This window comes from Cheilinus undulatus, linkage group 10, assembly GCF_018320785.1.
Source record: "Cheilinus undulatus linkage group 10, ASM1832078v1, whole genome shotgun sequence".
NCBI lineage: Eukaryota > Metazoa > Chordata > Actinopteri > Labriformes > Labridae > Cheilinus > Cheilinus undulatus.
In genome coordinates this window covers 23,372,244-23,397,980 of record NC_054874.1, presented here as the reverse complement: position 1 = coordinate 23,397,980, position 25,737 = coordinate 23,372,244, and the positions used below count along the sequence as shown (strand labels likewise).

The window sequence follows — 25,737 nt, the reverse complement described above, 5'->3', positions numbered from 1 at the left end:
TAATTGTGAGAGACAAGACAGAGCATCCTGATGCTTCATCTGCAGTGACACAAGCTCTACATGTCAGCAGGCTGCTCTTAGAGAGCGATATCCTCCATCACTGCTGTAGCTTGAAGCTGAACTCACAACACCCAAGGTCCTGCTGGTCTCTGCTTCTCTCTCTCTCATCCATCACACCCCTCCACTCTGCCTCTCACCTTCCTCATCGCCTTCCTCAATCACAGTTTGTCTGAAAAAAGTTGCACTAAAACAGCTGAAGCGGGAAAAAATACTGTCCAACTGAAGTGTAACTAAGGATAGAGGTGCAATAAGATTGAAATCATTAGGTAAGAAGAAGTGAACTCACTTCTTGTTTTCTACTTCTCCAATGAGGCTTCGAGTTATTCCTCGCACTTACCATACAGCTGTGGCCCCATGTTATGCAATGTCCCCACATTGTCTCATTGGCTGTTTTCAAGGTGCTGCAATTTTGCAAAGTCGCAGAGTTAAAAAGTGAGAACACAATAGTGTTTGTTCTGTGTTTTGTCTGCACATTACATAAGCAAAAGAGGTAAAAATATCTGGACCTGTGTTTAAAAGCAGATGGTGTGGTTATGACATCAGGCTCATTAAATGTGAGCAGCTCAAACGAGGAAGAGGCAAGGGCTGTTGTGAAGTACAGCACTTGAAATCCAGCTTTCTTTAACAAGGAGACAAATGTTCAGTGTATGTGTGAGCAAAAGTGTGACTGCAAAAATCTTCCTGAAAATCATTCTCCATCTTTGCCCCTGCACTCCTCCCATTCCTCTCCCTTCATGTCTGTGTGGGTACTCTGTCAGTCACTGGGATGTGGGCAGATATGGGATCATATTCAGACTTCCACATTCATTCTGCTCGCGACTCTGGAGCCAATATTAGCCACGTGGTCGTTGTTTTACCCATGAGCCCGTTGCCTTGGAAACGTTGCATAAGAGGGAGTGGGAAAGCAGGATGCCCCTTGCTGATTGGGAGACAAGGTGGCAGATCTTCCTTCCTTCCTCCCTCCCCTTGTTTTCACTATACCTTCCATCTTACCGCTTGTTTTTACAGTATTTGTCAAACACGGATGCTCTAAATGTCCCGTCCTGCCACGCATTGATTGAACTCACCACTGCACACCTCCAAATGAATCTCCACAGTCAAGAAACAGCAGATCCATTTCACTAAGTCAGCCCTGCAACTAAATTAAAGCTCCTACTACAACAGTGATTTATAGCCCAATTTTGAAAATGTGTGCCCTCACACACGAACGCCACTTGCTCACACCATTCCTTCAGCTGTGTTGTGTGTCATCCTCGACTGTTGGAGGCCTTGGATCGAATCAGGGAGTGTAGCACTTTGTTGAATCTTCTGAGACCACATGACTTGGCCCTTCAAGGCTCCCAAACAAGCATGGCATTTCTTTGTCCACACACTAGGAGGATGAGACAGCGATAGAGAGAGAGAGAAGGGGGGGTAAGATGAAGGAGACAAGGAATGGGGGAAGTATGGCCTTGGCTCTGGAGAAAGGATGATTTATCTTCTGTATCCTCACTGACTCCCACTCTTTGCCAAGAAAATGTTTACGCTTAATACAGTTATTAAGGAGTCTGGTCTCCAGAAAATAACATAAAAACAATTTGTCTGACATAATAGTGAAAGCTAAAACAGATCTGATTAGTGATCTGGGCTACTCTAGTCTGTCGCTTTCCAACATAATAACCCCAAATTTGGGTTTGTGTATAATTTGCTCTTTATCCAGCATTTAGTTAGCCAGGAAAAGAGCAGGGTGGGCAGCCCTTGTATGAGGAAACTGTCTTAATCCATGTGTTTAGCAAGCACCATCTGCTGCCTTTATTCAGATGGGAGTAGAAATGTTTTGTTGATTAGGACAGGATCTGTGTAGGATAGCCACACCGTCATGGATGGTTACAATGAACGCACATGCTCGATTTTGTCAACTGGTGTCTCCAAGAGCAGCAGACAGACAAGCTGACATAGATAAGTACACATATATGTTATAACTTCCTTAAACAGAACTGTTCAGAAGTATGTAACTCCACAGAGGGAGGCGGACACGCTGAGACACACCCTGGTGTTGCTAATTTGGAAAAGTGATTTAACAGAATGTACATAAACCCCTATTTTGACTGTTTATTAAATTTAGATATTAGGTAACATTTAAAGATACAGATGAGGATGGATATTGAACTTTGGCCTTTATTAGACATTCACTTCCTAAATATTTTGTTTGAGTATGTATATTGTCCTGGTCCAGCCTTGGCAACAGATGAGTAGCAGGACATATTTTTTTAAATTAATGATTCTGATGACTTTGGTCCTTGTCCAAGCTTCTGGCTAGCTGCACCAAATCACAATTGCATGCTTATGCTTCTGTAAATCCCCTCTGTGAGAAGAAGGTTCTCTGTGATCCCTGTCATTGCAGATGTTCATGATGTGCTCTTCTATCTTCAGGTGCTGATTTGGGGGGTCTGATGGACCTTGAGTCCTTGTACCGAGGTGTGGAGCAGAGCATAAACCACACCCGTGCAGGGCGGATGCGCAGACAGAGCCTGGACAGAGCATACAACATCGAGGTACTGCTGGGCGTTGACGACTCTGTGGTCCAGTTTCATGGAAAGGAACACGTCCAGAAGTACCTGCTCACACTCATGAACATAGTAAGTGTTGGCTGCTTACACTGTAACCAATGTTGAGTAGTTACACAAAAAGTAATTCATTACATATGACTAATTACTTTCTTTAAAAAGTATTACATTACATAACTTTGTTACACACAGCAAAAAGTAACTAGTTGTATTACTTTTGATTATTCCTTGTCACCTGAGAACTGTCAATTACAAACACAGTGGTAAACCTTACTACTCCCACATTAGCAAAAAACACTTGTTCTAAGAAGGAGGGCATTCAGAAGATCTCTTTTCTGCTCTATGGTGCAAAAAAAAAATGATGACAGCAAGGTTGTGATAATCATACCAAAACAGTACATCACAGAAAAATATGTCAAGAACAAGGCCATTGTGAGGAACATGTCCTCCACCATATATGCGGCCACAAGCCTGTTTATCTCAGCTTTTGTGGTTGTGTTGCTGTTGTTGAACATCAAAGATTTGATGCGGTTTTCTGGTGGTGGAGAGTTGTTTCTAGGCACACTTTACCATCAAATTTTTGTCCTATTTAGCAACAAGTTCAAAGACGTGCACATATCTCCAGGCATCTAAAGATGTCCTTTTTTTAGCTAATGTGCCATTTATGTGACTCAGCGATTGTTGCTTAAGTGGAGAAGTTAGATTTTTTTTTTTCATTCTCCCATTTTGCAGGTAATCTGAGGATTTACAGTTATGCCTGTAGAGATTAAATAGTATTGGCAAGAATCTGGCAATATGATACAGATCATGGTACAGGGGTGCTGATATATATATATATATATATATATATATATATATATATATATATACACACACACACACATATATATATATATATATATGTGTTAGGACTTTCAAGAGATAAAAACTTGTAGTGGCAATTAATCTCACAACTTTCATTGTTAACTTGCGATTAATTGCAAGTTAATTGCACCATTTTTATCTGTCCTAAATGTACCATACAGGAATATTGGTCAAGATTTAAATACACTCATCAACACATGAGTGGACAGAAAGGCTTTCTTTATGCATTTTTTGGCAACAACCAAAAACAATGACAAATAATGTCCAAAAAGTTCTCTAGTTTAATCTCAAAGATACTGAATGCACTGGGAAAAGTCAAGTCTCCAGTAAGAGCATACATGAAGACGAGGGAGCCTTTTAGTATTTTACTTACAATAATGGCTCTCAAAGAAAGTTCATTACATTGTAATACTTTGAAATTTTCAGTCAACAAATATAGAATATAACACAATAGAATGACTTAACTCCTGTTTAGAATTGTACTGTATTTATTGTTTTGGAAGCCCAAATAAGTCCATCTATAAGTCCATCCAATGCGGCAGAAGCTGGTCTGCTGGGTAGGCACGAGAGACCAGATCTTGTCTTAAAAGGAACGCTGCATGATCAGACAAGTTTATCTTGTTCATCTTAGCCAGAGCACTCCTTGTAGTTCCCCATGCAGTTACCATTTTTTCGGTCTGGCAGTATATTTTTCTGCTTGCAGCTGTTGCTGCCATAACAGCTTTCATACCAGGCAGGAGTTTGCTGCGTGATGGCTTTGTCTCCCTGCTGTCAAAGCTCTGTCATTCCTCCTAAGTTTGACTTCAGTAAACCTCCCTACAAGTGACTTGATTCAGTGTATAGTGGAAGCATGCTGGTAGCTTGAAAAAAAGCATTATGTGCAGATGAGGGGAGTTTCTCCAAAGAAATCCTAAAGTGGGCTTTTAAGCACAAATCAGAAGAGTTTTCAAACTGTGTTTATCTTTACCTGCCAGTCCGACACAGCAGTTACTGCATATGAATGGTGAGGAGCACTCTGGCTAAGTGACGTCACAGTGCCAGTGCGGACCAAAACATGGCAGCCTCCTGGTGAGTTTATAAACTCAAATTACTCAAAATGCAGATGTCTAATGAGTTTTTTAGTTCAATGTAAATATGAGAAATACAAATATCTATTCAATAAGGCAACCATATCTGATCATGCAGCATTCCTTTTCCTTTTAACAGAGGAGAAGAGGGGAGAGTCAAATGCCTGCTAACAGTCAAATTACATCACAAAACTGCCACACAAGCGAAGTAAATTAAAAATTAATAAAATATTTATGGGCCTATAGCATTTTGAAATATCGATGAAGTGTTTTACTGTATTTTAGTGTATTGATAATTTCTAACAACACTACTGATTACAGTAACGCGTTACTTCATACCTGTTAGAACCAACACTGCATGTAGCACATTACTCAAACAGTACAAAACTGCATGAACACAGATCTTGATTAAAAGCTTTGTTTAACAAACAAAAATCATCACTTGGGAAATGATTTGAGTAAGATTGTCAAGTCTAAGAGAGGTCAAAGAAAGTAAAACACACTCACACTCCCTGAATGAGGATCCAATTCTCTTCCTACATGTTCTCATCCAGCAATCAGCCGCGGGTAATCCTTTCTTCTCTATCTGAATATGATGAGATTTCATTCGTTGGAGTATGTGTGTGTGTGTTAGGTGAGGCCTGTCCTCTGAAGGAGCTCCTACGTATCATTTCATCAGGCTTTGTGTCATGTCATCATTCATCGTCAGTGTGTTTGTGTGCAGAGCAGGAGAGAAAGAGAGAAGCAGTAACAGCAGGCAGTTTGCTTCAGGCCACAACACTTAGCCAAGCTCTCAAACTCCCAGTTGTTTTTACGTGTGTGTGTATATGTTTGTGTGTCCCTGAGTGTGTGCTCATGCACTCGGGTGTTGATGTGACAATAAACACACTACAGACTTTAATCTCTGCAAATTAAACCTGCGGTGAGAGTGCTTTTTGCACACGTTCCTATGCGTGCACATCTTTGTGTGCGTGCTCCTGTTTGCTTTTGCTTGCACTGCGACCCACTGCGCAAGGAACCAATCTCCCACTGTTAAGCAGGTGCACGCATACACCAACAAATCCTACCACACCTCTTTGTCTCAGCTCAGCGCTCGAGAAAGAACAAGAGCCACCGTGCTCTCTCAGCCTCCCCTTTTAGATATTTGTTCGACAATACAGGAGAGGGGAATTGGCAGCTCTGTCGCAGCCCCCCTCTAATCTGTGGGGAAGCGAAGGAGAGACAGAGGGAGACTGAGTATTTTAAACAGCGCATTCGGAATAAATTACTGACAGCCAGATAAACAGAAATAAATAAATAAGGGATGCCTCCCACGCGTGGCATCTGGGCGACTTTCTTCTTGAAAGTTTGCTTTGCTCACTTCAGGATGGGTGTGCCCTCCCCCTTCTCTCCCCCTCTCTTTCCCTGTTTCATTTCTTACCCTCTCTATCTTTCTCCCGCTCTCCGAGTCTCTCAGCAGCTCGACACTCTAAGCCCCCTTGCATTGTTGCTCCTCCATGACTTAGGAAGCTAATGGCAACACATCCGTGACTTTCTATGTGAAATGTGAGTGATAAACAGTTTCACAGGAAGATGAACGGGTCAAATCAAGAGTAAGGTGAGCAACCTGAGAACTTATATTTGCCACAGGTGCCCCCTAATAGCATCTGAGTCACTGTCATGATTTCACCTCTCCTTTGCCATCCTTGTTTTCCTATCTTTCATGCTCTTCTTTCATCCTCTACAGAATTTGTCTCCTTACTATGTGGCTGAGAATACTATATTTGACCAATAGGCTTTTATGTGTTTATATTTTCTCCTGTAAACACACTATGATTGCATGCACAGTTGAATAAAGCTACAGCTTGATAAAGCCATTTCATTGGACTCTTGTCCTTGTCCCATAAACCACCATGGGAGGACCAATATATTGATAGAGGTTTGTCCGACTCTACGACAGTTCAGTCAGGAACACTCTCATCACACATTTTGCCATTTTATTGCAAAATGGACATACTGTTTTACTTGCTGAAGAAGGCTCTGCTCAAAAGATGCTCCCTGGGTTGGTCAAGCAGCATGCTTTGACTTTCCAGGACCACATAGAGACAACCCTTATATGGATGGATACATTAATGACAATGCGTACTAAATACAACAAAATTAGTTCAGAAGCAATTAATACATAGTAGCATGAATCTCAGTATAAGGGTGCAACAAGTTCTTTGCAATAAAGGAGGAGGCTGGGGTGTTGGAGGTTAAGATTTGCCAGCAGCAGCAGTGTGGTGCATCAGCATTAATGCAAGCAGGGCTAAATGAAAAGTATGTCATATTTAAATGGCTCTGCTGTGTTTAGAGAAAGAGCTGTGATTGGTTGTAGGAGCTGGGTGGCGATAATTGTGAACAGCTGGCCATCAGCTGATCACGGCTGGGCATATGACTACTGTGTCCTGAATGAACTAAGTCTAGGCTTCATTAAGTGGAAATATTCCTCTTTCAGCTAGTCACTCTTGGATCTTTTTCTAGTTGACCTTGTATTTAAGTTAGCAGCAGCTTACCAGTTGTATGTCACCATTAAAAACAAGGATAAACTTTACATCTCTGCTCACCAATGTCTACTCTGGACCTCACTTTTGGCACAGATGCAGTGCTCAGTATCCTTCTAGCTTATGGTGAAAGCCAAAATCATATGACTGTGACTTCTGCCACGCTCGCATTTGAGGTCATATACTTCTGAGTCAAAGCTCAGCATTAAACTGTGTAGTGTGCACAAAATTTCTCGTCCTGTCAAAGAAAATACATGCAGAAGCGACCTTTAACCCTACTTCTGAGGCTTAGATATTCCACTTAGTAAGATCGCAGTTGTACTGTGTTATGTGGAAATAAATGTATTGGCACGAGAGGAAGATTCAGAAACTTCACAGAGACAAGAAGGCTAGGATTCTCTCTTAATTTACTTTGTAGCAGCTGCGGTCATTGACAAATGCACAGGCCAAAGATAAAGAATGCACACATTGACAGTCATTTATACACTTGACGCCCAATCCAGGGAGGCACCCCATGTGACCACTTCAGTTCCATAAAAGTACATTCCTTGACCAAAATTTCTGGTAGGCTGCCAACTAAGCCAAACTTAACTTTGTTACATCATTCCAATATAAAACACAATATTTTCTCACTAACGTACTGATGTGTTCAGATGTATTTTAAAGGTATAGCTTTCGAAAGACTTACACAACAAATGTTTTTTTTCATAACTGCTTGTAAATGTGAACTGATCCTTTGTCTTTGGTTGCACCAGCTGTTTTCTCTGTTGTGCAGCCACCTACAGAGTGACTGTATTCAAGAAGAAAATGGTTATTCTCTGAAACAACTGTTGTTGCACTGTTTCTAAAGGTTTCACTTTTGTAAAGACACATGTACTCTTCCTCTGCTTCTTGCCTGTACATATCTGTACATCTGTTTGAATGACCACTGAAGAAAGCCAGTAAACTTAAATTTGCTCCTATGTATTTGTGCCTGTGTTTGTGTAACTGGAGGAATAAAGGGGGTGGTACCGCTGTCTGCAGGACTTCAAAGCCCTCCCTCAGAAAACCTCTAAATCCCGTCTGCGAAGTTCAACATGAGTGTCAAAGTGTGGGCGTGTGTGTATGTATATGTGTGTGGACTTTAATGTTTGTGTTGGCAACTCTTCTTCCCACTCATTTCCCATGTGTTTATCTCCCATCCCCTCACTTTATTTTTGTCCATGTGCATTGATATAAGAAAACAGGTGGATCAACTAGACTGTAGTTTAGTTCCAGTTTAACTTTGCGTCATTGGTCTTTAATGGCATGCAAATATAAACACAAACAGATACACAAAGGCTCTGTGTTGAGGATAAAGAATGAGGGTAAATAAAGAAGCCAAAGTTTTTTTGCAAACATGTTCATGGGTAAAGAGGATGAATATTTTTTAAGGAAACAGATTTTTATTTAAGGGTAATGCACAGGAGAATTTTTTTGACCTTTATGAAAGATGAGTTCTAAATCTCTGTTGAGGAGTGCTATTTTTAAAGAGGACATGCCAAGGACAAGAGCAAAACTTCTTCTAGAAGTGAGCTCGAACTTGGTTAAATTATTTTCTAATATGTTACTAAAACCCATGTAATACAGTAAAAATTCTAATGTTAAGCCATACATTTTTCTTATTAAAGTGTGAAACTTTTACACCAAAACTACTGTCTGCATCCTCTTTGGCAGTCATTTTTAGTTCAGCCAGTAATCTCACATAGAAGTTTGTTTAACCGTTTATTATGCAACATATTATGTTTGGCGGCAGGCTCCAACTTAATCACTCCTCACAGATTTTACATACAGAATTTGAAGAGTGATAATATAACAGCTTTAACCCCCCAAAGATAAATATACGGAGCCCAACGGCAAAATCTGAATATTTTGTGATGGATCTGGGCGTGCCTCACCTTCAGGTCATTCCCAAGGGTGCCGTAGCAACTTGGGGAATATGCTACCTAGTGACTGCTATGTGATAGACCTGGGCGTGCCTCACCTTCAGGTCATTCTCCTTGTGCACCATTACAGCTAGATGAATATACCATCTAGTGAAGTTACGCATCCAGCAGCATTTCAGTTGATAAAGACGCTGTGCTATTCTTAACCCAGCAAACCACCTGATATGCATTGACAGAGGAAGGCAGAGCAGATGCAGCTCTTCAGACATGGAAAGGTTGCATTTGATTCAAGTCTTTGATGGGTCAGATCTTTGTCCTGGCGTTTTGGTGCCTTCGATGTGCAGAATGGAGTAGCTCCAAGAGGTACTCTGGGAGAATCCATAGCTCAGGCAGATAACGTAGCTTGAGTGCCAGCAGCTCATCATTTTTCAACCACAGGAGGGAGCAGACCCACGGGGCAGCAAGCCAGGATGCCATATTTTATCATGGAAGAAAAAGAAAGTGCTTTAGTGTTTACAATGACAAGCTGAGTACCCCATCAAAATTTGTCAAACTGTATGTTTTAGAAAATGTGACTCCTTTTCTTTGGGACTGAATAATGAAAGGCAAGATCCTTTAAAGAATAGGAATTTTAAAAAGCACTATACTTATAAGCCCCTCCAAAAACAATTACATGCGACTGCTGCTAACCTTAAATAGGAGTATAATAATAGCGACCATAGCTTAGTACTCTGTAATTGTTTCATAACACTTGACTCAAAAGTTGAGTTACACTCAAGATTAAAATTTTGAGAAACTCAGGGCTGCAGTGACACATTTTATTTTAAGCTGGATCTGCCAGCATTGCTTGATACCATGCATAGTAAACTGTGATAAGCAGTAACTTAGAAATCTACTGTTAAAGAGCAAAAGATGCTAGCAAGGCATACTATTAGCATCATTTGACAACTTTGGATCTAGAGTCTGTAAACTGAAGGATTCAGATTCTTTTCAATCAATCAATCAATCAATCAACTTTTATTTGTAGAGCCCTGTACAGCACATAAAGTGACCAAGTGTTGGATGCATTGATGCCACTTAATGGCCAAGTCATTTAACCTGAGCGGCATGTCTGAGCTGCGGCCATCAACTAAGACAGGTCTCCTTAATTCAAACAGATTAGACCAGATTATTTTAGTTAGTTTTGTCAGCACACTACGCAGTTTTAGTGTTTTTAAACAGCAGACTCACAATTAACCCAATTGTACTCTGTAAAGGTCCTTGCTTTTCTCTTTAACCTGAATCTAGTGAGACCTCATTCTTCTGTATTCTACCCATCTTTCATGATAATTTACTTTTAACTTTTGCCAACGATTAGTAAAGCACCATCTCATTCAGCTTGCATCCTTCACGATTCAATTTCTTTGGGAGTTATACTCCTTTATCATGATCACATCACTAATACTGTTCCCAGTTATCTTTTAATGATCTGATAAATACAGATAAACCTGATCACCTTGCACTGAGCCATCAAGAGGTGTATGATCATATTTAGTAGGTTGATAGGGATTTTAGAGCTTGAATATCATGACTCAGGTTAAGGAATACTAGGGCTACTTCTCTGCTCTCATGTCATTGTTTGGTCTTCTAACATTTAACATCAATAAAGTTGAAATTATTTCAATCCATTTATCTATTTTTGATAGATTTATTACTATTTATTTACTTATTTATTCTATTATTATTAATTTAAATTTATTTATAGTAGATTTTAACATTTTACCTCAAAACATCTATAGGGATTTAAAGCTACTAATTTGAGCCTTGACATCACTATCATTCTTTCATTCAGCTGCAGTGTTATGGGTGGGACTTATGGGCCTGTGTCCACCCACTTGTCAATTGGCCCACTTTAAAGTTTTGAAAATGATATGCTTTGCTTGTTTATACTTTATATGATATAAACATAAATGCCATTTAAACCTAAAATACAGTTTCCTTTTAAAACCTGCAGATTTATGATTTCAGGTGTGAAGTCATAACTAAACATACCAGGATATATGCTTGTAAAACTAGCACGGGTGCGCTCATGCGCACACATGTCTCAGATCATCAGGGGATCCATTAGGGACAGAGAGACTCGCATGTGAAGGAGAGGAATTTAAGTGTAGCAGGTTAAAGTCAGAAAATGTCCTAAAGTTTTAAAACCACCTCTTCTTCTAGTCATCTTAATCATCAGAAAGGAAGAATTTTCTAACATAGAAGTCAGAGGATGGTCATCTGAGAATTTATTTATGCCTTTAGCTTAGCAGAAAAATGAAATATATAGGCTACAAAACTACCTACTTTGCTTGCACCAATTTGCCTACTGATTCTTTAGATGTCACATAAGAGCGCTGTCTCTGTCATAGGTTAAATGATTCAAAATCTCCAGCAATTTTTCAAATAGTAGGCTATGGGACTTTTCTATAAGAAAGGGGGACAGTTCAAGCTTTAAATCAACAGATCCATCCAGAACTGGCGGGTCTATCCAAGGTTTTAATCCTGCACTGCGCCTGGATTGATTATTATTAATAATTTATAATTTAACTTCATCATCATTATAACATTTTCTTTTCTTTAATCTTTATACTCATCTTTTAGAGTGAATAACTGAAATAGTTTACCAAGGATAGAGCAGCAGCAGCATGAGGCAGAGACAGGCAGAGACCCTCTGGTTACAGCTGGACTCCAGATCCCAGGGTCCATTGGGGCATGATGTCAACAGGAAGTGGAGCCAGATGCCTGTAGATACAGCCGAGTTATTTAAACAGACAGAGGAAATAGTGTTATACCAAGGAAAATAATCATAGCATTAATATAGTGCCGATTTCCTTTGAGGGTGGAAGGCTAAATGACTCGCAGGCTTTGTTTCATTTTTTTTTAAGTACAGCATGATGACTGTTTGTCTCTGACCTGAAATGAAATATTTTAGCTGCTTTAACTTTAAAGAGACTGATAACTACTTCTTTCTGTCACAGCTATGCATCCTCCACGTGTTCAACATGTTAGCTGTGCACTGTTTCAAAAATTGACAGTCCTGACATACAAATAAATCAGATCAGTCAAGGCATAGGGAATGTGACAGACTCAACGCAGCAGCAGGGGTATCAATTGTGAAAATTTTGGCAACTTGTTGACAGACCAAGTCCAAATGTTTCCACATCTATAAAATGTGTTATTGTCATTGCATGACAAACTTGCCAGTGAAACTTGCTTTGATTTATGATTGGGCGGTATTCATTTTTTAGTACCATCATTCCCTCTTCAAATTTTACCAGAGTATACATTATTACTGTCAGCTGTGAAAAAAACACATCATTCAGGCACGTGTTGACATGCATGCACAAGCGTGGTGAGCAGAATGCACACCTCTACAAGTGCTTCAGTTAATCCTTTATCATAATGCGTCAATTCAAAAAATGTTTATAAGGCAACATTTACAGGAGCACTGGAAGTGATTTACAGTGGAAGCATTGTTCTCTAACAGCTACTTCAAGACAGAGGGGCAAACAAAGGTTTTCTTTGGAAAACCTCTCTTTTCCTCTCTCTCCCCTCCTCTCCTCCCAGAGGTAGTATGAGAAATAATTATCATCTATTATCATGTAGGATCTGGGAATGTTAAGTAATCTTCAGTGTGCTTTAGAACAAGTAAAGATTGACCTTAAATGATGATTTCCACGTAGCGCAACAATGCACAGTTCCATCTGCTCCATCCTAATACTTGAGCGCCTTAAATAACAAACAAGGACCAATGAACTTTATCTTTTTAACATGAAAAGGGGTAAAAATAAGTTGCATCTGTCATTATTAATATACATTATTTTTAGCACTGATCTATACCCAGAAAGATTTTAAGTGTTTTTAAATTGATGTTGTCATGGATCACAGTACAGCCAGCAGTGCAAGTTTGACAGTTTGACTTTAAAGAAGTCCATACTGCGGTGCCATGCAGCGTTGTGCCAGGCCATGGACCCTTTGCCTGTGATGCAGCATGGCAAACCATATGAGGGCCAAATCGTAACCATATATGGTTTGCCATACCTTCAAAATTGTAAGGAATGTCTCTTTAGACTTCTGCCATTGAAGCACTTGGCCAAGATAATAGTATTGACCATGTCCTGTTGGACCATTTGTGGTATGAAATTGGCAAACATGGTGTGGCAAAACATAGGGCCAATTCATAACCACATGCCTTTTGCCATACCTTCAGTAATGGAGGGAATACCTCTTCAGGATTACAAACATAAGTGAAGTAGCTGGCTCAGGTTGTAGTTGGTACTACTTGGTAGAGGCCTGGCTTTGTAGTTTAGACGGACATTTCCTACACTTGGGGAAGATTTTGGCCGTCATTCACCTCTGAAAGCCATATCGTTGCTAATCATTTGGCTGATACTCAAGCTACGGAAATGTGCTATCAGAGCAGTGTTGTAACCTGTACAACTAATGGAAAGAAGATCAGCGTGTTAGTTCAACAAATGACCTTGTAAACTGGTGACTTTCAGCCAAGTGTGTCCATGGCTCCATTTCTATTTGTTCAGGTATATATCTGATTAGTATAATGTGTCAGTATAATGGGAAATAAACCAAAAGAAGCATCAATGAAGACACTTTACGTTTCAACACCTGCTGTAATACCTACACATTCAGCTGTTTACAGGGTTACTGTTTTAGCCGATACACCAGAACTGTTCCCGTGTGTAAAAAAAATGAAATGTGATGCTGACTGTGGTAATTAGTCTGATCTGATTTTCATGTTTATTACATGAGCTCTGATCTCAGAATAAATACAAGGTAATCTCCTCAAGGTTACTATTACATGCATCTGTAGCCCAAACCCGATCTATAGAGGCACTGCTATGAATAGTCAAACCATTAAATGGCAGTTACTGTCACTAACATTAACCTTGCAAAGCAGATGGATACGCCCGTTTCCTTGTTTTTCACTGGCGAATCCATCTTGCAACGCTCCCATCTGAACCGTTTGGGCCCGGTTAGAAAGTGACAGGACCAATCAGCGCAGAGGGGCAGTACTTTCAGATGCAGCAGAGTCGTGACGTAAACAAGCAGCAGCAAGAGCTGGTGCAGTTATGGAGGAAGAGATTAGCGTGGATGCTGCTAAAGCACCAGTTTTATCAGAACTTGACCACATTTCTCTGTTAAAAGAAGAACAACAAACAGCAGTGAGTTTTTTCTAGTATAGCCTATAGCCATAGCCATGACTATAGCCATGTAAGAACTTGACTTTTCTTACATGGCTATAGTCGATGTGTGAAACACATCCATCTGACGTGTCAGGTTACACTAACATCGGAAGTCTTTAAAAACAAGTTAAATCTACACATGATCATCCAAATAGCCAACAGCTGTTTGGGAAATTTTACCCCATCTTTCACAACGTGGTTACAAAAATAAACATTCGGTAAATACTGTGAAACACTTCCAGTTTGAGCTCATAAATATAGCAACAGAGAAATGCCCTGTCCTCGATAAAAACAGCACTGAAATTTAGAATAAAGGAAGAGAGGTGATTTTACAGACATGGCAAAAATAAGGGCAGTTAAAATAGTTGTTTTGATATTACCCATCTAGTAAGTGAAAGCAGCATCCCAACCACCTGATACAGACTTTATACTTTAAGGCCCTTTTTTTTCTCTCCCTTTTTATTTGCTGGACTCCATGTCTGCTATCAGGCAAATCTTGAAAAGCTCCAATCAACAACGTTTGTGTCAGACCAATCAGCTTCAGGAGAGGAGAACAAGGCAGTTGCTATGGGCGGAGTTTAGTTATTCTAGCCATTTGCAGTGGCTGCTCCCAGTACGCTATACAAAGTAGCAGCAGCTTTATTAGACCTGGACAACATTTCTGCTTGGAATAAAGAGTAAAAAAAAACACTAAATGCTTTCATGATGGAAAAGATGTTTTTGCCCCACTGCCGACCTACTTCAGCATGAGTTTGTGAGAGATACAGGGTGGTTGTATAGAATGGCTGCTAGTGAAGTGGTTAGCTCGGGCGTAGCTAGTTTTGTCAGAATTGAACAACATTCCTTTATGAAAACAGGAGCAAAGAGTTACCATGAAAGGTTTTTATGACCAAAGAAAGATGTTTTTGCTCTTCTCTCTTCCTGCTTCGGCATGAATTTGCAATCATTACGGGTAAGGTCTACCAGCGTATCCAGTGGCTGCTGCTGGGGTAACTGTTAGCTCAGATATAGCTATTGGAAAGTGACAGTTTCATCGGTACTGGACCACATTTTCTTTTAGAGCAAGAACGAAGGGTCCCACCAAAAGCTTCTCTTGGCAGTGAAGACATTTTTGAACATCCCCAGACTGACCTTGGCATGGATTTTATTCACCGGGGGGCTCCACGATTTACACCTATGGCAGCAAGCGGTAGCCATTTCAGGAGCTGCACATGTGCACAACCTTATTTGGTCTGGTAGCTCTAATTGGCCCATCATGAATGTGACCGACAGAACGTTCCTCCAATCAATTTCTATGAATTTTTTGAAAAGTCCGGCCCCTCCAAAACGCTTTCTATGGAAGCTGTGAAATATATTCAAGCAAGAGCTGTATGAAACAGTCTAACAAGGGTGTCATGTTGCTTGCAAATAGAGGCAGCTAGGATGCTGATTCTGCCTAATGTCTACTCTCAACTGATAGATTATTTAATAAGCTGATGATACCAAATTTAGCAAGTGAGAGGGCAGAGAAGAGAGGGGGAGAAAAAGAATGTCACAAGAAGGAAATGAAAGCATTAGTTAAAAAAAAACAAATAAAAGGAAAAGGAAAATTGACATATAATTCTGTTAACTTGTCTTGCCTGGACTCAGGGTGTCAAAGCAGGCCGACAGGGGCTCTTGAAAATAAAAGTGTTAAAGTGGCAATGTTGTGCTTTACCCTGTAAACAGTGCCGTGTGCAAGTGGAGGCCATTGTCCAGAAAATGTTCCTGTGGTGAGCACTGTGGTGATAGATTTAGTGGCTCAGGGAGATCTTTCCATCTCACCTTATAATGGAGACCTTTAGAGAGGTGTCACAAAGTGTTAATCAAACTCTTTATGGATAAGAATAGTCACTGCTGAGGATGGAGGGGAGTGTGCGTTAAATGTAAATGATGTATAGGGACACCACTTCTTTTGGGGGGGCTGTGATATGTAATAAGAGTTATTTCTGTACGTGCTATGTGGATGTGGTGCAGATCTTGTCATTACCAAAGCTGCTGTTGACAGTGAGAAGTGGTTTTAATAAGTGGTAGGAAGAGCTCAGAAAGCACAGGTAGTCCAGGCAATAATAGACACCTTGTTAGCTGAAGGTGTCACAGATATGTGAGAAGCACTGTCAGACAGAGAGCTCAAATTTTGGCTCCCACTTTTAAATATTCCCATGTGTGTGTTAACAAAAAAAAGTAGCAAAGCTGTCCAAATTCTTATCTAATTTATTTTGCACTGCAGCCAGATCTAACTTGATGACTCAGTTCTGTCTCATCAGCGTCTGAGATTGTTTTTAATACACGTTTTTAATTTGTTGCCGGACTCCTTTCAGTCGCCTCCTCCAGTTGATTTAAACACATGAGCTCTGTGTTTAAGAGAAAGTAAAACTTTTATTACATATGATTAAATTTAATTAGCCTAAAAATATTTTAATTAGCTTATTATTAGTGCTGCATGAGGATAGAAAAATTTGTGGTATGCAATTACTCTGTTCAGAGCAGTGATAACAATGTGAAGTGTGATCAACAAAAAAAGGAGAGTGAATATTAGCTGTAACTCTGTCTTTAGATCTATTTGTTGTTCTTAATGGTTTAATACACTACCTGTTTTTGCATCATGTCCCTCTTGACTCCAAAACAAATCCAAATATCTGTGCTTTTTAAGCAGTTTAACTGGCACCAATTAACGTGAGAGTAGCTGATAACAATCTTGAGCTTTATCTGACTGCATCACTTATTAAACACAGGCCTCCTTCGTAGTGTTAATTTTGGCAGCTCTTAGTCTTGTGATGAATATACTAAAGATTCATGATGATTCAGTTTGTCAGATTGCTAACAGCTGCTTTTAGGATGTTGCAAGCAGATAAATATAAAATGGATACCTTGTTTTGAAAGACTAAACACCAACAAATATTTGCAGAATGTTTCACCAGATAAAATAATGCTGTGAATTTCAGAAAGAATAACATCTAGCTGCCTTTGAATTTTTATTTTCCATATAGAAACTTCAGCCTGATAGACACTCCTGTCTCCTTCATCAGCTGTGCAGGCAGGACCAATTTTGATTATACTGAACTACCTAATCCATGAGAAAGTCAATGCTGCAGAGGCTAAATATGTCTGTAGAAAAAAATAGTTTTCAGTAGATAACTTAGTTAGAACAAGACTGAGCAAAAAAAAAGCAGTTTAGAGTTTGTTTGTGAGAGACATTAATGTCTCTTATATGTTTGTTGTATAAAGAAACACACAAGAGTTTTTACACTTTTTTTTTTTTTAAGTTTCAAATATAGGCTGATGTTTTTTGTGAAATGCACTCTGGGTTGTACGGAGCCCCTTAAGGGACATAGGAGAAAAAAAATTTAAGGGAGAAAAAAAAATTTTAAGGGACATAAAAAAAAAAAAGGGGGAGTTTTTTTTTTTTTTTACAGTTTGTGAGATCTCACAAAAGTATTGTGAGATCTTGCAAAAGTAGATTTAAATGACGTAGCAGTAACTACTTCTGGGTCAAACCAACCAAAACAATGGAGGGAGAGCATCTGTGGGGGAGATTCATTGAATTTTACTTCGAAATTGGCCTAAAATTTAAAGAAATTCAATCCATCCTTATTCGGAGGCATGCTTTTCGTCTCAGAGAAAGGCATTTGAAGGCATTTTGGGTGAAAGGGGACTCTTTGTCGTAAAACTTACTCGATTTGGCGTACCTGGTCGAATTCATCAGTAAGCAGTTGTAATCCTCCAGACAGCTGCACAGTATAGATGGGTGTGTGCTAAATGCAGAGAGCTAATATTACGTCTAAGTAAAGAAAACGTACAAATGGGTTTGAAAGAGACGGATCCAGGACGGCATTCATTAAGACAAGCGAGCCATTTAAGTAGACGGAACTACTTTGCAAAAGGAGCTCACTTCATCTGGCACTTGGATTCATACGATAAACTGAAGTCATATGGAATATATACCAATAGGGGGCATTGTTGGCTTTTTAAAGAAGGTCAAATGGCTTAATTCCTACACAACATTTGGCACACACTCATCTGTACCTGCACAGCTGTCCAGAGGATTACAACTGGTTGCTGATAATTTCGACTAGGTCCTCCAGATCCGAGTGTTATGACAAGACTCCCCTTTCACCCAAAATACCTTCAAATGCCTTTCTTTGAGACCAAAAGCATGTCCGAGATTAAGCATGGATTGAATTTCTTTAAATTTTAGGCCAATTTCGAACTCCGATAAAGTTATAAAGATATTCACAGATTTGGCCTTTCCACCATAATAACTCAGCAGAGGATCATCACATTAACAAAAACCCTCAGTCACCGTACATATCATGGTATGATTTCAATCTACTTTTGTGAGGCGAGATTTTGCAAAACTTTTGTGAGATCTCACAAACTGTTTATAAAGATATATATATTTCTCCCATTTTTTTTTTCATGTCCCTTAAAAAAAAAAAAAAAAATTCTCCCTTAATTTTTTTTTTCCTCCTATGTCCCTTAAGGAGCTCTGTAGGGTTGTGATGTTAGCTGGCTGAAATATTTTTCTTTTCACATCTTTTAAAAGGTACTCACCTTGATCTACATCGTGTTCTGACTATACACGACGTGAGTGACCATCAATGACAAAATCAGTTTGACTGCGTCGCCCTGTTTCTATATTCCAGTCCGTCTTTCACTCTGAGATGGACGAGAAACAAGGAAATAGGAAGATGACAAAGTATCAGGAGTGACTGACAGGAATATGTCCTTAAATTTTCATTTTCCTTGCTGTCCATATTCAAAATAAAAGCGCCTTTTTTTGTTTGTTGGTTTTAACCAAAGTATTTAATCTGTAAAAAATTGATAAGGATTCAAAACGGGGTAACTCTTTTCCCCTATGAGGATTACAAGACATGAGACCATCATCTTTATGCGAAAATAAGTGATAATACACAAACAAATGTTTACTATTTTACCACTAAAGATACAAAACTCTTTTATCCATTAGTATTTTTTTTTTTTTTTTGTGAAAATATGTTACACTCAGTATCAGTTTTCAGTGAAATTCTACCGTTAATTTTGATCCTCAACCGTTGTCATGGAAATCTACTAGCCGTAGTTGCTAAATGTTTTAATTGTGAGATGTGATGATGTCATTTCCAATGGCCGGAGAAGTGTCCGAAATCATTTTTGTGTTTTTCAGTTGAGTCCACTATATAGTCCAACAAGTCTTGCAATTTCAGCTTGGGTAATAGAGCCTACATCATCACCCCAGTGTAGAGGTCTGCTGCTGAACGCCCCACCATGGAGGTCTGAGCCAAATCCGACACTATCGATCAGCAGACCCCACTTAAGCATCCCACTTAGAATTCTGATTTTTTTCCTCAGAATTCTAACATTAATCTCAGAATTCTGACTTTTTTCTCAGAATTCTGACTTTGATCTCAGAATTCTGACTTTAATTTCAGAATTCTAACTTTAATCTTAAAATTCTGATATTTTCTTCCTTAGAATTCTGACTTTAATCTCAGAATTCTGATTTTTATCTCAGAATTCTGACTTTAATCTCAGAATTCTAACTTTAATCTTAGAATTCTGATTTTTTTTCCTTAGAATTCTAACTTTAATTTCAGAATTCTGACTTTAATCTCAGAATTCTGACTTTGATCTCAGAATTCTAACTTTAATCATATAATTCTAACTTTAATCTTAGAATTCTGATTTTTTTCCTCAGAATTCTAACATTAATCTCAGAATTCTGACTTTTTTCTCAGAATTCTGACTTTGATCTCAGAATTCTGACTTTAATCTCAGAATTCTAACTTTAATCTTAGAATTCTGATTTTTTCTTCCTTAGAATTCTAACTTTAATTTCAGAATTCTGACTTTAATCTCAGAATTCTGACTTTGATCTCAGAATTCTAACTTTAATCATATGATTCTAACTTTAATCTAAGAATTCTGATTTTTTTCCTCAGAATTCTAACATTAATCTCAGAATTCTGACTTTAATCTTAGAATTCTGATTTTTTTTCCTTAGAATTCTAACTTTAATTTCAGAATTCTGACTTTAATCTCAGAATTCTAACTGTAATCGTAGAATTCTGACTTTTTTCCCTCAGAACTCTAACTTTAATCTCAGAATTCTGACTATCATCTCACAAATTAAAAAAAAAATGCATCTTAAATTTTTTTCTTTGGCGCTCATCCTCTTCTGTAGATCTTTCAGTCCTTTATTATGATGCACATTAGCATCATGGAGCCTCATTTTTCATACCTAGTGTTGCAATGTAATTAAACCTGTAATTTATGCAGTCAAACACTCACTGATTGGTTCTTTAATGTCGCTCCTTGCTCCTCTTTGCTAATGTCCTCTCTCCTTCCCTCATCATTTCCTCCTCCTACATGCAGAATAAGGTGACAGACCTGGGCTGCATTATTTATCTGATAGTAATGATTTTGTGCCTTGCTGACCTATAGTCCTGCATTAACTACCACACACACACACACACACACCCCTACACACACACACACACACACACAGCTGGACAGATCTAGGCTACCTTGTGTATCTGCAGCCCATAAGTAATGACACCTGGCATCGCCCTTCACAACGTCAGAGAGAAATGCAGCATTAATAAGAGGCATGCCTGTGTCGCCATTCTCAAGATACTTTGTGTTCATGGTGGGCACATTTCTGTGAATATGTGAATTTCTGAGCTAAAGAAACTGATGTGAAATCATAAAGCATTGAAAATGCTGAATAATGCTACATTTGAGAGTGACAAGAAACACTCCACCTGTGTGTGTGTGTGTGTGTCTATGTGTGCATTTGTGTTTCTCATTAGAATAGAACTTGTAGTGTCCGGGTCACCTGGAAGTCAACCACACCTGATTGGCTAAACAGTTGTCAAGGTAACAGACTGGATCAGGCCAAGTTTGGACTGACCTGACCAAGTGTCCATGTCAATTCAGACAAACAAACAGGGTGGCACACAGTCAATGTGTGTCAGTTTCCCATGTACTTTAATTTTCACTATGATGAGGGAGTGAGACCAAACAGGAGACGCAGACAGAAATATCAGATTGACAGACAGACAGGAGAGATGAAATTGTTGACATGCACAGACACACTACCATAACTTTTTCAAACATTTATATATATTCAATCAATCAATCAGTTATTATTTGTATAAAACCAGTTCTCAAATGTTACTTTCAGACGCTATACAGAGCAGGTCCAGATTGTACTTTTTGTAATATTATTTACAAAGACCCAACATTAATCCATCAAGAGCAAAGAAGTGCTAAGCAACATTTAGTAAAGTTACAGGGGCAAAAAGAAACTCCCTTTTTACAGATAGAAACCCTGAGGAGAACCAAGCTGGTGAACATCCATCAGCTGAAGCTGTGTTGTGGGTGTGAGGGGATAGAGGGAGAGGCAGAAAGAGAGATGGGCAAGACAAACAAACAGAGCAAACCATGAGTAAGACAAGGCTATGGCCATCCATCTTGATATTAAATTCACTGTTAGATCACTGTAAACACTAGAGATGGTCGAACATTAAAATCTCAAAGGATCAGCCGTTTCTGAAATACTTAGCCCAGCCAGTCTGACCAACAACTATGACACGTTTAAGGTCACTTAAATCCCCTTTCTTCTCCATTCTGATGCTCGGTTTGAAATTCAGCAAGTTGTCTTGACCACGTCTAAATGCTGAAATGCATTGAGTTGCTGCCATGTGATTGGCTGATTAGCTATTTGTATTGACAAACAATTCAACAGGTGTACCTAATAAAGTGGCTGGTGAGTGTATGTACTGTGTGTAATAGGCTCCTGTTGCACTAGCATCAGCATTCCTTGAAAGATTCAACATGAACTGTGGCTCAATACATCATTTCAAAGCCCCATTAATAAACAGTGCAGGCTAACAACAGCACCATAACAAAATTTACTCTTTGGACATTTTCTGTGGTGTAAATGGGAAACTGGACAGGCCTGTCATTGTAGAAACTTCACACAGGATTGCAGTGCTCCTGGAACTTCAGTGTGTAGGCTTTTTAACTTCAGAAATAACAGCTGCATTGCCTTCTCGATGGGATACATGGGAGTGTCCACTCTTTTGCCTGTCTGCTCCATCTCTCTGTGCACGTCAGGCTGCAGTGTTGATTGGCTGTAACTCGTGTTATATTTTAGCCAATCAGATGGTGCTGTGGGCAGGACAAAAGGTGTGAGAGTGTGTGTGAGTGAGTGAGTGAGAACTTAGCCAGAGTGAAAGACACACATTTAGCAGAGCCAAGGCTGCATGTTTTTTATATCAATTAATTTTATTTTGATTAGTAAAATAAAACACCAATACCGATCATCAGCAAAATGCTAAATATTATATCTAGTAATTGTCCAGGCCAATTATTGGTCAAACCCTAGAATTAGATCAGTTCTGTGGACCAAAAATGAATTTTGTTCCATCAAGCTAATCACTCAGACAGAGGTTTTTAAAAAAAAAAGTTTAAAAGGTGCATTATGGAAAGTTTATGCTGAGGAATCTTAACTGTTTTTGCATCAGTTTGGACCATTCTTGTGTCTTTTGCAAGTCACGCAACTTTTTTTGGACATCCCTGCATCATCCATTTCCACACATCTGAAGCTCATCCAGACATCCCTCTCCCCAGTCCATCCATCCATTATCTATACTGCTAATCCCGTTGGGGATTGTGGGGAGACTGGAGCCTGTCATTGTGCGAGAGGCAGGGTACACCCTGGACTGGTCACCAGTCAATCGCAGGGCTGACATATAGAGACAGACAACCGATTTAGAGTGTTCGATTAACCTTACATGCATGTTTTTGGTGGTGGGAGGAAGCCGGAGTACCAGGAGAGAGATGCAGGGAGAACATGCAAACTCTGCAAAGAAGCGAACTAGGGACCTCCTTGCTGTGAGGCAACAGCGCTAACCCCTGTGCCACCATGCAGCCCGCTCTCCCCAGTCATATTTTCCAAATTCTTATTTCTTGTTATATTTTCTAATGATGTCTTATGTTTTAATTATTACTCTACCTTTCGCTTATCTATGTCTCTATTCCATTCATTGATGAATGCCAGGAAGACCCATTACCTCAAAAAACTCAATACACAGGGTTTCCATAGGCGCTGAGCATGGAAAACACATGGAAAATGAGAGAGAAAAAAATGTCCTTAAATATCTTGTACTGTCTATACAAAATTATAAGACAACATTTTCCCAATTTCAAATGTTGTCAGCACATCAATATGTTTAAACATATTGTCATCAGTAAGTGCTGAATAATGTTAAAGATCCCATTTAACAGTGATCTTGGTTACTTATGGATAATAGTATCAAGAATAGGCTACACGCTGTAAAAACCCCAAGTCACTTAATTTATTAACAGCATTTTTAAGCAAAACACTTCAACTGCTCTAAAAAGAAAAACATTGAAAAACATGGAGTAAAGAGACTCACAACAGGGATAGACACAAAAGAACAACAGAAAGAGGTGGTTTTAGAGGAAATAATTTGGGATTAGGTTATTAATGCCAAAGGATTATTGTAATGTACTTTAATATTTAGTATTATCAAGGGTTTGTTGTTTTGGCCATAGACTGTCCATCTTTTAAATTTGACTCCACAGTGGTGTATGGCCATGATGCTTTCTTGTCATTCCAGCTAAGTTTGACTGAAAATGTCTTGATAGTCCTGGAAATGATCCCTAGAAAAGAGTGGCGACCCTGTTAGAGCCTTCATCATTAACAGTGTTTCAGTTCAGAAATCCAAGTCATGGTACCAACAGTTTGACTCTCCTGACCTTACACACAGTTTCCATTAATATTTCCAAGTAATATTTTGCCACCAAGGCAAATTAAATTAGCTTGTTGGAAACAACTTAAACATTAAACAAACACAGCCGCCAGCTGCACATAAATGATCACTTTATTCTGAGGTTACTGAACATTATGTAAGATGCTAAGTCTTAGTATGTAGCTGTAACCAGAAAGATTTATTCCAGGCTGTTTGTGGTTAACAAATCTGGATTCCTACTTGAATGATTCCTCCACTGGATTTTTCCAAACAGGATGCTGGAATATCCAACTTTTCATCACGTATGGAGCAGAGCATTAATTTATCCAAACTTCTTTCTCTGTTTTTTAGCAGCTGTATCGTAGATTTGTTTTCTAAGAATCATCCTTCTTATTTTTCACTCTGCCTCCATGCTCCTGCTCTCCCCTCTGCTCAGCTTCCTTTCTGTCTCTATCCGGAGCATTTTTCCGCTCTTCCTTTCTCTCCTGTACCTTCTCTCTCACTGGGTGTGTCTAAATTTTGTTCTTCATCTCTGCACCTTTGTGTGTGTAAATGTATACAGTGTGTGTATACACAGCTTGTCCATCAGCCATCTCATTACTGCTGTCTGTTTTTACATCCCTTTGCCTCATTAGGCACCGCACACAGCCACTGAGGACAGCAGGCCTCAACTCCTGCGCCAATTTACCTCTCTCTCTCTCTCTCTCTCTTTGTGCGGGTGTGTGCGTGAATGTTTTAGCCAGTATAATGCTCTCTGCATCTCCCTTGTCAAGCATTACCTTATTTCCTTGCATTAGGCTCTTTCCTTCCTTTGCATCTTTCTTCCTTCATCTCCTCTCCCTCTGTGCTTCTGGGAAACAGAGTTTTTTGTCCTTCACTCAACTGCAATTTCCTCATTTTTGGTCCCCTTCTGTTCTGGTATGTCTTATTGTTGTATGGCTCAAATATTGATTTTCACAACTTTTTTTCATTTTGGAAAATAAATTTGTCCAAAACTGACATTTCATAAACCATAAAAAAATGCTTGTTTTTTTCCCATTAGTTTAATGTCTATGATGTTCTGAAAGAAATGTGTTTTATCAGGTGTGGGATTTGTTACTGTTGTCTCATTCATGCTTATAATAGGGATGGTAAACTTTGGTTACCAGAATATGTAGCTTTTCCAATAAATACACCAACATTTTAAACTCAAGTGCAAACAGAAAAAGTTTATTTAATGAGTTCTTCTCAGAATTAAATCAATTTTAATACAGTGAACTTGATACTTTCTTGGTATTTTACTTGTGTATTTTTTACAAGTGCATTTAGTGATGCATGTAAAAAATGTTAACAAAAACAAATCCAGCCAGTTGAATCTACAAAAAAGAAAAATAAAGATAAATAACTAAAAAATAAGTTAAAAAACAAAGAAATATAAAATTAATAAAGATAAAATACAACAAAATGAAAAAGTATTTAAATAAAAGAAATAAAGATTTAATACATTTCAAACAGTTCAGTGAAATAAAAAACTAAACATAAATCGTATTGAGAAAAAGTAAACAATAAACAATTTCAATAAAAACAATTTAATAAATGAAAATTACAGATACAATTGAAGTAAAATAAGATTTTGAAAAACAAATGAAAAGAAACAATACATAAATAAACAAAATTAAAAATTTAATGGTAAAATTTCAAATTTTAATGAAATACCATAACAGGGAAATACATTACATTGAACACAAATAAAAAGAAATTGAAAATGAATAAAAC

The 25,737-nt window shown here is 38.7% G+C and overlaps 1 protein-coding gene across 1 annotated transcript in view; it reads left to right on the top strand.

Moving 5' to 3' along the window:
• LOC121515900 (A disintegrin and metalloproteinase with thrombospondin motifs 2-like) overlaps positions 1–25,737 on the top strand; it is a 191,803-nt gene that overhangs the window by 142,049 nt on the left and 24,017 nt on the right. The window contains exon 4 of the mRNA XM_041796840.1: positions 2,473–2,678. Coding sequence (XP_041652774.1) covers positions 2,473–2,678 — 206 coding nt within the window. The remainder of the gene's footprint in view (positions 1–2,472; positions 2,679–25,737) is intronic.